The sequence below is a fragment of the Lepidothrix coronata genome, unplaced genomic scaffold (genome assembly GCF_001604755.1).
Source record: "Lepidothrix coronata isolate B3197 unplaced genomic scaffold, Lepidothrix_coronata-1.0 Scaffold305, whole genome shotgun sequence".
Lineage (NCBI taxonomy): Eukaryota > Metazoa > Chordata > Aves > Passeriformes > Pipridae > Lepidothrix > Lepidothrix coronata.
Window position 1 is genome coordinate 504532 of NW_016690485.1, and position 9608 is coordinate 514139.

At 63.1% G+C, this 9608-nt stretch overlaps 4 protein-coding genes across 5 annotated transcripts in view; 2 read left to right on the top strand and 2 right to left on the bottom strand.

The window, feature by feature from the left end:
• Positions 1-2682, top strand: part of RNF215 (ring finger protein 215) — a 15848-nt gene extending 13166 nt beyond the window's left edge. For both annotated transcript variants that reach the window (XM_017837509.1, XM_017837507.1), the window contains 6 exons: positions 759-813; positions 1064-1168; positions 1248-1364; positions 1482-1619; positions 1797-1899; positions 2018-2682. In XM_017837509.1, coding sequence (XP_017692998.1) covers positions 759-813; positions 1064-1168; positions 1248-1364; positions 1482-1619; positions 1797-1899; positions 2018-2040 — 541 coding nt within the window. In that variant the 3' untranslated portion in view covers positions 2041-2682. The remainder of the gene's footprint in view (positions 1-758; positions 814-1063; positions 1169-1247; positions 1365-1481; positions 1620-1796; positions 1900-2017) is intronic.
• Positions 2683-2814: 132 nt separating this feature from the next.
• Positions 2815-7844, bottom strand: LOC108508578 (coiled-coil domain-containing protein 157-like). Its single transcript, XM_017837446.1, has 9 exons — positions 7713-7844; positions 6523-7405; positions 6128-6205; positions 5172-5362; positions 4919-5086; positions 4294-4462; positions 3795-3991; positions 3480-3541; positions 2815-3404 (listed from the first exon to the last, which is right to left on the bottom strand). The coding sequence occupies exons 1-9, from the start codon at positions 7842-7844 to the stop codon at positions 3185-3187; spliced, it is 2100 nt and encodes a 699-aa protein (XP_017692935.1). The 3' UTR covers positions 2815-3184.
• A 525-nt stretch (positions 7845-8369) lies between these two features.
• On the bottom strand, positions 8370-8912 carry LOC108508612 (coiled-coil domain-containing protein 157-like). The gene has a single exon (XM_017837512.1). It carries the CDS (start codon positions 8619-8621, stop codon positions 8370-8372), a length of 252 nt encoding a protein of 83 aa, XP_017693001.1. The 5' UTR covers positions 8622-8912.
• Positions 8913-9048: 136 nt separating this feature from the next.
• SF3A1 (splicing factor 3a subunit 1) overlaps positions 9049-9608 on the top strand; it is a 13956-nt gene continuing 13396 nt past the window's right edge. The window contains exon 1 of the mRNA XM_017837491.1: positions 9049-9270. Coding sequence (XP_017692980.1) covers positions 9205-9270 — 66 coding nt within the window. The 5' untranslated portion in view covers positions 9049-9204. The remainder of the gene's footprint in view (positions 9271-9608) is intronic.

Genomic DNA, 9608 nt, shown 5'->3' on the forward strand with positions numbered 1-9608 from the left:
CCTGCCTGGTCCCTTCCCTATCCCTGCCTGGTCCCTTCCCTATTCCTGCCTGGTCCCTGCATTGTCCCTGCCTGGTCCCTTCCCTATCCCTGCCTGGTCCCTTCCCTATTCCTGCCTGGTCCCTGCATTGTCCCTGCCTGGTCCCTTCCCTATCCCTGCCTGGTCCCTGCCTGGTCCCCCACCCATCTGCGATCCTCAGGGGCTGCCCTGGGGATCTCTTACCCAGCGTGTCACGTTTGCTGGACTGGTGTTGCCTGCACCGTGCCAGGCTGAGACACATGTTTCCAGTGGGGGTTTGGGTCAGATCCAGCCCTTCCCCAGGGCTGGAGCCCTCCCATGGGTCCTCATATGGCAGCAGGGGTGACAGTGGCCTCAGCCGAGAGCTTTAGGACTCTCGGTACAAATTATCCAGCCTGGCTGGTTCTCGGCATGGCACTGGCATCCCCCAACACTTCTGGGGGTGTTTGTCCTCACCAGCTGCAGCAGTGGGACCCCCTCGGTCATCCTGACATGTGGGACATTGGGATTGCTGCCTTGGAGTCATAGATGAGGAAACTGAGGCACAGGGCTGGGAGGAAGAGCCCTGGGCAGGGTCACTGAGGGCTGGGCATGGCTGGGGAGGGAGTGTCTCGCTGTTACCTCCTGTGTGTTCCTCTGTTTCCCCTGGTCCCCATCTGGGAAGGGGGTGCTCCCTGGCATTGCGGTCTGTGCCCAGATCCCGCTGTGCCCATGGAACTGACACTCCTTTTTGCTCACAGTGGGCTCCGGGCCACAGCAAAGATCACATACCAGGCGGTGCTGCTGGAGAACCTGGTATGTAGGTCCTTCCTCCTCCTCCTCCTCCTCTCTCTCCCAGTGGGAGGACAGGGCATGGCTGTGCCCAGCCAAACTTGCCCGATGCACAGGGAGCAGCTGCAGGGCGCAGTGCCCAGCCCCACAATGTCCCAGTGTCCCCGTGGGAGCGGGGCAGGTGGCAGTGCCACCGTTCCTTCTCCCGGAACACCTGTGCTCCCGTCACCGGACGCTGCCGTGGCCATCAGCAATGCCGTGTCCTGCCTTGCAGGGGGTGACCCTCACCCTGTGGTCCACGTGTGGCCTGTCCCGAGGGGGCCTCTACGGGGAGTGGCAGGGGGTCATCTGCCCCGGGGAGAGCAGCTCGCAGGTCCAGGTACGGCACCGGGGGGGAGCAGGGGGAGGGAGCAGGGGGAGGTCTCCAGCTTAACCCCCCTGCCGTGCCATTCCCACAGAAGTACCTGCAGCAGCTGTGGAACACCATCCTGCTGATTGCCCTGCTGCTCTGCACCGGGGTCATGGTGCAGGCACAACGCCAGTCGCGGCAGGACCTGTCAGAGCGGGATGCCGAGGTGGGAACGTCCCCGCTGTGCCCTGTGCCTGGGGCAGTGGCACGAAGGCCTGCCCCTGCCCCTGGCTCTGCCCCTGCCCCTTGGCTCTGCCCCTGACCCCTGGCTCTGCCCTTGCAGCTGGACCTGAAGCAGCACATTCGGCGGCGGCTGTTGGCGCTGAAAACCCGGCGGTACCACCCTGGGAAGCCGCCGCGGAGCCGGGCCTGTGAGATCGATAGCTGTGCTGTGTGCTTGGACCAGTTCCACAAGAGCCAGGTGGGACTGGGGGGCCTGGAGCCTGCCCTGGGGGCACTGGTGCTGGTGCCACCCTGGGACGAGGTGTCCCTGCGGGGTCCAGCTGTTTCCCTGTCAGGGTCCAGCTGTGTCCCTGCCAGGGTCTGGCTGTGTCCCTGCTGGGTCCATTCATGTGTGCCCTCCCTTCCCTGCCGGCAGTGGCTGCGGGTGCTGCCCTGCTCCCACGAGTTCCACCGGGACTGTGTGGATCCCTGGCTCCTGCTGCAGCAGACCTGCCCTCTCTGCAAGCGCAACATCCTGGGTGAGAACTGCCATGGCACCTGGCCAGGACCCCTTGGTCACCCCAGGGCGTGGGCTGGGGAGCACTGAGAGCCCTCCAGGCTCCCTGTGCCATGGCTCTCCACCGTTCTCTCTTGCAGGGAACTGCTGCACGGACAGCTAGCGGGCCTGAGGACACTCCAGGGACAGACCCACGGCCACTCCGGGGAGAGGGAGGGGACAGGGGGTGCCCAGTGAGTGGCACCTGCTGCCAGAGCTGGGTCAGTGTGGCTGTGCCACCACAGCGCCCGGACACCAGAGGGAAGGACTCGGGGCTCTCTGATGGGTGTGAGTAGAGGGGTGGGAGGTCCAGATGGGCAGTGCCAGATAGGGAAGCTACGGGGGCACCCATGGGTGTAACAGGGTGAGGGCTGGGGGCAGGGAGAGTCCTGACCCTGCCACCCTTGCCCTGCTCATGGGAATTTTTCTAAGTCTTGGGTTTTTTGTCTATTTGCTGGTGGCCATGGCAGGGTGGGCAGAGCCCGGCTGTGGCACCAGCCCCTCGGGGAGGTGGGGGACAGACCTGCCAGGGCTGGGGCTGGCAGGACTGCGGGGTGACCCATGGCCCTGCTGTGGGAGGGGAGGGGGCAAGGATGCTTTATTTATAGTAACTTATTAGAAAGGATGGCACGAGTCGGCTGCAGAGCCACCACTGGGCTCCTCTCACCCAACATGTGAGTGGGGACATGCCATGAGCCCTGCCTGGCTCCTGCCCCACAGGCTGCAGCGTGGCACGTGTCCATCCCTATTAAACACAGAGCAAGGACTGGCTGTGTGGCTTGTGTGGGGTTCATGGGGCAGCTGGGAGGTCATGGCCAGCCTGTGCCAGTGCCTCGGTAGTCCCCAGCCCCTCTGGGTGCTCATGGAGTGAGGAATGACTTTTCCAGGCTGTGGCTGTGCTGGTGGGCCAAGAGCGGCTGGGATTCCTTCATCCCAGCCCAGCTCTGCCTTCCTCTTCCAAGTGTGGCCACATCCCAGTCCCCTCTTGGGAATGGTTCCTGGCAGGAACTAACACACACAGTGCCCAGGCATTGGCACGGGCAGGGCTGTGCTGGGGCCTCCAACAGCAGTGTAGCCAAGGGTGACTGAACTCCAGCGCCCAGGAACGTCCCTGGAGCAGCTCCACAAGGAACAGGCAGAGCCCGGGTTTCCCAAGGGAATGTGCATTCCTGACGCACAAAGACCTGGTAACAAGATCCCCCTGGGCAGGGCAGGTGGCTGCTCATGGAACAGTTCATTTCCCTGTTAGAAGATCAGCTCATCAGTGTTTATTTGTGGTGGGTCCCCGTGTGGTGCAAGGGGGGGTCGAGCCCCAGGCGTCCCACTGGGAGCGACAGGCTGGGTCTGGCCTGGAATGTGGGCCCTGCCCGGAGCACCTTGGAGTGCTGGCTGCTGGGAACTCGATGCCAGGCCTTGTCCATGCATCCCGGCATCCCTCTGCTGTCCCTGCTGTCTCTGCTGTCGCTGCTGCCTCCCCTGCTGGGCCACCTGCAGTGGTGGGAGCAGTTAGAGAAGACGAAGAGCAGAGAAACTCCCAGCCCCTTTCTCTGGGCTCCTACTCACCCTGTGTCCTGCCCGCTGGCCTTCCCTTGGAGCTGGGACCCCAGCTGGGCCTGTGGGATTAGCTGAGGCAGGGAAGAGAAGAGGGGGTGAAATTCCACATCTCCCCAGCATTCAGGTCCAGTCACAGCCCTCAGCCTCTGGCCTGGAGGTGTCACTGCTGGAACCGGCCCTGGGCACCTCAGGGCTGAGCGACCTCCCAGCAGCATGAGGATCCCAGCCTGGCCCTCCTGCGGTCCCCAGAGGATGTCTGGGGGCCATGGGGTGGTTTTGGGGTGCACAGCACCCACCCCCCTCTGCCCCATGGCCCCAGCTCACCTTGAGCACACCCTGCTGGGCAGCCGCCTTCACCTTGGCCAGCACAGCGCCCAGCCGCGCGTTCTCCCGCTCCAGCACCCCGATCCGGATGCTGTTGGCCTGGAGCTGATTCTCCATGTCCTCCGTCAAGTTCCCAGTGCCTGCAGGCAAAATCCAGCGGAGCTCAGCCTGCTCAGAGGTGTGGGCATCCCTCCTGCCTGCCAAGGAAAGGAGCCTGCCCCAGCCTGGGAGCACGGGCCAGCCTGGGAGGTGGCAGCTGGGACCCCAAACTCTGCAGGCAAATGTAGCTCTGCCATGTCCTGGTCCTGCTGTAATTCCTGGCCTGGAGGTGGGATGCATGGCACCCACATAGGGAAGCACGTTGGGACGGTCACAGCTTAGCACAGCCCAGGGCCTGAGCTCTTCCTGGATATCAGTGGGACAAATGGTGTGTCTGGGGCCAGCAGGATCCCCTGGGAGACCCCAAAGGCACTAGCCCGGGGTATTGCTACTCCCTTACTCTCAAACTGCGCCTCAGTGGGGACATGGAGCTCAGGGAAGAACACCAGGAGCCTCTCCCGCTCCCTCAGCTCCTGCGCCTGCTCCTCCAGCCGGGACGTGTTTGTCTGCAGCTCCAGGATGGATTGCTCCAGGGCCAGCTTCTCCTGCTGCAGCCTGTCCAGCAGCTCCTGCGTGGCACAGTGGGGAGGAGGGGAGGTTTGCAGGATGAGGAATCCCATGGGAGCACTCAGACCTCCATGGAAAGCTCCCTCCCTTTCCTCATGTGATAAGGTTGTCCCATGAAGTTGAGAAAGGGACAGGAATAATGTGCAGGGGCTTGGCTCTAAGGTCCCTGTGTGACCTGGAAGCAGCAGCACTGAATATGTCTAGGAATGGGCACACTGGAGATGTGGGAGCAGCCTGAGGTGTCCCTTTCTGCTGCCTTGGGTGGGAAAAATCAGTGGAGACCTGTCTGCAAGGGGCTGAGGGAGAGTCCCGGGAGGGATGACCATGTGGCAATGTCACCATGTCACCCAGAGTGCCCCTCCTGGAAAGCTCTGGCTGTGGGTGTGGGTCAGGGCACCGTGTGGCTCTGGACACGCCCGTGGCACAGCTGTGTCCCACACCTGGGTACCAGCTCTCACCTGCTGCACCTGGAGCTGTTTCCCGCTCTGCTCCCGGCTCTGCTCCAGCTGCTCCTCCAGCCGGGCCTTGTCCTCCTTGGCCTCTTCCAGGCTGTTCTGCAGCTCCTCCCGCTCCCGGTCCAGCCTGTCAAGCTGCTGCAGCAGGAGCTTCTGCTTGGCCTGCAGGGACTGTGGGGGTGGGTGAGGTTGTGTGGGGCTGTGGCACCCGCTCCCCCCTGCCCTGACACCGGGGGCAGCTCCGGGCCGGCCGTACCTCCTCGTGCAGCAGCACACTCTGCACTCGGACCTTCTCCTTCTCCAGCTCCAAGCTGGTGGCACTCAGCTCCTGCTCCAGGCTGTCCCGCTGGCCTGTGAGCATCTGCACCTTCTCCTCTAGCTCCAGCATCTGGCTCCGGGCCACCATGGTGGTCCTCATCTCCTCCAGCAAGGAGGTCTTGGTGAGCTCTGGGGAGACAAAGCGGCTGTGGCCCAGGGTGGGCGGGGGGGGAACAAGTGGAAGGTCCACAAAGATGCTGCCAGGGCTGGAGCCCCTCTGCTCTGGAGCCAGGATGGGAGAGCTGGGGGGGTTCACCTGGACAAGAGAAGGCTCCAGGGAGAGCTGAGAGCCCCTTGCAGGGCCTAAAGGGGCTCCAGGAGAGCTGGAGAGGGACTGGGGACAAGGGATGGAACGACAGGACAAAGGGGAATGGCTTCAAACTGTCAGAGGGCAGGGATAGATGGGAGATTGGGAAGGAATTGTTGGCTGTGAGGGTGGGGAGGCCCTGGCCCAGGTTGCCCAGAGGAGCTGTGGCTGCCCCTGGATCCCTGCAAGTGTCCAAGGCCAGTTTGGACGGGGCTTGGAGCAACCTGGGCTAGTGGGAGGTGTCCCTGCCCATGGCAGGGGGTGCATCTGAATGGGCTTTAAGGTCCTTCCGACCCAAAGCATTCCATGATTCTATGATTTAGGGGCCCCCAATGCCCTGCACAGGTCCTGGCAAGGGGGGGAAGGTCTGACAGGACAGTTGTGACCCCCCCTAATCTCCACTAGCAGCAGCCCATTCTGCACTGGGTGATGTTGGGGCGCTGCTGTGAAGGAGGCCCTTCCTCTGCCCATCCCTACCAGCTCTACAGCCTCATCTGGGTGCACTGGGGGCTACATGGGTGTGAAACACCATAAGAGGGACAAGGGTGGGGGAAATGTGCATGCTGGGTGACCCTGGGGGTCCTCACCGAGCTCCTGCAGAGCTGCCTGCTTCACCTCCAGCTCCTCCTTCAGGGTGGAGAGTCGCTCCTCCAGCAGAGCCGCTCCTAAATCAGCATAAAAAACCCCTCCAATTAATCAGCTCCTCAAAAAAACTAAAGTGAAGCAGAAAACAGGCCCACCAAAGTTTTTTTTATCCAGTGATTGTGTTGTGCTGCAGCAGGGAGGAGGCAGTGACAGGACATGGACAACCAGCTCCTGCTGCCTGGGATTATCCTCACAGCAGGGAAAATTCCCCAGCACCTACAAAAATCCATGGCAAAAGCCCTGCAGCTGGTGGTGGGGCCCAAATTTGCCCATGAACTCTGTGCTTCTCCTGCACATACCCCAGGCCTGGGAGGGAATGCTGGGAACAGCTCTGTACCTCTCCTTAGATCATTCTTATCCTGCTCCAGCCTGGCCACAGCCTCCGAATGCTCCTTGTCCTTGGCTTTCAGGCTCTGCTCTGTCTTCCTCTGCTGCTGCACTTGGGTCTCCCTCTCCACCTGCAGCTTCCGGGAAAAGTCCTCCACCTGTTTCCTCAGCTCCTCCTTCTGTTTCCCCACCTCTTCCAGCTCAGCCTTCACCGGGTTCAGCTGCTGCAGCAGCTCCTGGAGGTGTTTGTTGATCCGGGAGAGATCCTTGCTCTGCTCTGCGGCCCAGTAGCTCAGCTCTGTCGCAGAGAGGCTCCTTCTCCCCGTGCTGTCCTCCAGCACCCCCTGGAATTTGCTGAGGGCCGAGGGGATGTTCTGGCTCTGGCAGAGGCTGGTGATGGCTCTGCCCACCTCCCGCAGGCTGGCCTGGGCGCTGGAGCAGCTGTCACAGGAGCCCAGGGGGCACCTCGAGGTCTGTGTGGGGACACTGCGGGTGCCCCGGGCCAGGCTGGGGCCAGCCCTGGGCTGAGAGCTGCCCGAACTGCCCAGAGAGTGAGGAGGAGATTGCTGTGTGGGGATCTCCTTCCTGCAATCCTTGTCCTGAGGGAGAGAGCACAGAACAGGACCAGTGCCCAGATCGAACTGGAAACGATCCACAAGAGCCCAAATCTGAGGTGTGAGCTGTGGGAATGGGACAGCAGTGCAGCCAAGGGACAGTGACCAAGGAGCAGCCTCAGCAGCAGAAGCTGCTCCCCACCTCCCCTTCTTGTGACTATCCCTTCTTTCCCACCCCCTGTGCTGTCTCCTGGGTATGCCACATGGATTATTGTGAGACTTCTCCACAAGAAAGAACTTTTTTGGGAAAATAAAATGCAGAGGAGGGACATGGTGTTTTTACCCCGTTATTTCACTGATTTGAAGCAGCTCAGCCCCTCAGTGGGGTCGCCTGAACTGCAGCATTTTGGCAGGAGGAGAATATTTTCCAAGCTACAGAGGCAGCCAAGCTCACCCATCCCGAGATGCTGGTGGAGGATGGATCCAGCAGCACAGCTGGGAGTAGGGGAGGGAAGGGACTCGGGTGGGGAGGGCACAGTGTGGGACAGATGTGACACACAGGTCAGCACTCAAAGAGTTGGAGCACAGGATGTCCCAGAGAAGGACCACGGTCCAAATCCCGGGGGGGTGACCCCAGATGTCTCACCTGGTGCTGGAGCTGCTGGCAGAAGGCCCCCAGTCTCAGCATGGTGCTCCAGAACCTCCTGGCCGTGAGCCCCGCGGACATGCAGGGTCCCGGGCCCTGCGCCGGCGGCACCGCGCGCCTGCACAGCACCATCTCCGCGTAGCCCGTGAAGCTCTGCAGCAGCAGCAGGAGCCTGTCCCGGCGGGAGAACACGCCTTGGAGCCACAGGGATCAGAAATGGGAGCTGGGAGAGGTTGTTGGCCCCCTCCCCATCCCCTGCACAAAGCCAGTGTGGTGCAGGAGGGTGGGATTGGTGCTCCCGGGACCTTCCCCCCGCGGCTGAGATCACTCCATGGAGCAGCATTTGGTGGGATCAAAGTCAGGCTGTGCACACTGGCTGTGATTAGGCTCTCTCTAAAGTTTTGGGACACCAATCCTAATTTTTAGGGCCAGTAGCTGTGAGGGAATGGCTCATCTTTTAAACCTCAGTCTCCTCCAGCTGAACAAGCCAAGTGCCCTCAGTTTCTCCTCAAGGCCCTTCACCATCCTCCCAGCCCTCCTTTGGACACAGCTTTATGTCCTTCTTGTACCGAGGTGCCCAAAGCTGGCCCCAGGACTCGGCTGAGCTCAGCAGGTTGGACCCACATCCCCCTTCCCTCTGGGGTGCTCAGGGCTGTCTCACCTGTCTATGAGCAGCTCCAGCAGCACCACGTGTGAGTGCTGGCTTAACTCGGGCTCGCTCTCGCTGTGCCTGTACCGCTGCAGCAGCAGCGACATGTCCAGGTCGCAGGACACCTTGTCAGGGAACTTCCATGACGGGAAGCGCACGGCACCGGCCCGGGAGGTCACGTCGGCAATGGCAGCCTGCAGGTCCTGCAGGTCGGCCCGCAGGCTCTCTATGCAGCCGCGGTGGCCCAGCAGGTGCGCCATGGTGGGCGGTGGGACACGGGCTGAGAACCACGGGGCCACCACGCCAGGGTGCTGAGGGGTCACCGGGTGTGCGATAGAGGGAACGCTCTACCGGGATAGCCCGCTGGAAAGGGACTGGCACGGTGTTACCGGGCCCCGGGGGCTCCAGGAGGGCGGGGGAAGCAGAGGGAACCGAGAGGAAACAGGGTGAACGGTGGAGAGGAGGGGCCGGGCCGGGCTAGGCCGCGGCGTCCCGGCCCTGTTGCCATGGTAACCTCCCCCCCGCCCCGCAGTGGTACGCGCCTGCTCTGTGCGGGCTCCCCCCTTGCGGCCGCTCATGGTACGGCCCATGGCGCGCGCGCGCTGTATCGTCTCCCCCCTGCACTCCCGGCACTGTGCGCCCCCTGGCGGCCGCGCGTCACTTCCGCTGCGCACGCGCAGCGCCGGGCCCGCGGCCGCCATTTCGCCCGTGTCGGTGCCGGTGTCGCGACAGGGCCTGGACGGCCCCGGCAGATCCCGATCGGCTCCCGACAGACCCTGATCGATCCTCGGCTGTCCCTGATCGGCCCCGCGGGGAAGCGCCCTCGCCTTGCCCAGCAGCACCATGCCGGCCGGACCCGTGCAGGCCGTGCCGCCGGCGCAGCCCGCGCCCCCCGCCGAGAGCAAACCGGTGCGGGAATGGGGAGCTGTGAGGGGATGGGGGGCCGTGAGGGGATGAGGTGTGGGGGGGTAAAACGGGGCGGACCGCGGGTGTTTCGGGTCTGGCCGCTCGCGCTGACCCCTCGGTGCGGGTGTGGGGGAGGCGGGAGTTCTGCCCTGTGCGTGGCTGGTTCGGAGGGGATTGACGCCCCCCGAGCCCTCAGGTGAGACTCCTCCTGCAGAGCTGCCTCCAGCTCTGGGATCCCAGCACAGAAAGGACGTGGAGAGAGTCCAGAGGAGGCCCCGGAGATGCTGCCAGGGCTGGAGCCCCTCTGCTCTGGAGCCAGGCTGGGAGAGCTGGGGGGGTTC

Bases quoted from the DNA above. Each gene is read 5' to 3' on its own strand.
- LOC108508578 (XM_017837446.1), bottom strand. From the start codon at position 7,844: ATGGTGCTGTGCAGGCGCGCGGTGCCGCCGGCGCAGGGCCCGGGACCC. The intron at 7,406-7,712 runs GTGAGACATCTG...ATAACGGGGTAA, and splicing joins GCCAGCAGCTCCAGCACCAG to AAACACCATGTCCCTCCTCT. The intron at 3,405-3,479 runs GTGAGTAGGAGC...CCACCACTGCAG, and splicing joins GCCAGCGGGCAGGACACAGG to GTGGCCCAGCAGGGGAGGCA.
- LOC108508612 (XM_017837512.1), bottom strand. From the start codon at position 8,621: ATGGCGCACCTGCTGGGCCACCGCGGCTGCATAGAGAGCCTGCGGGCC.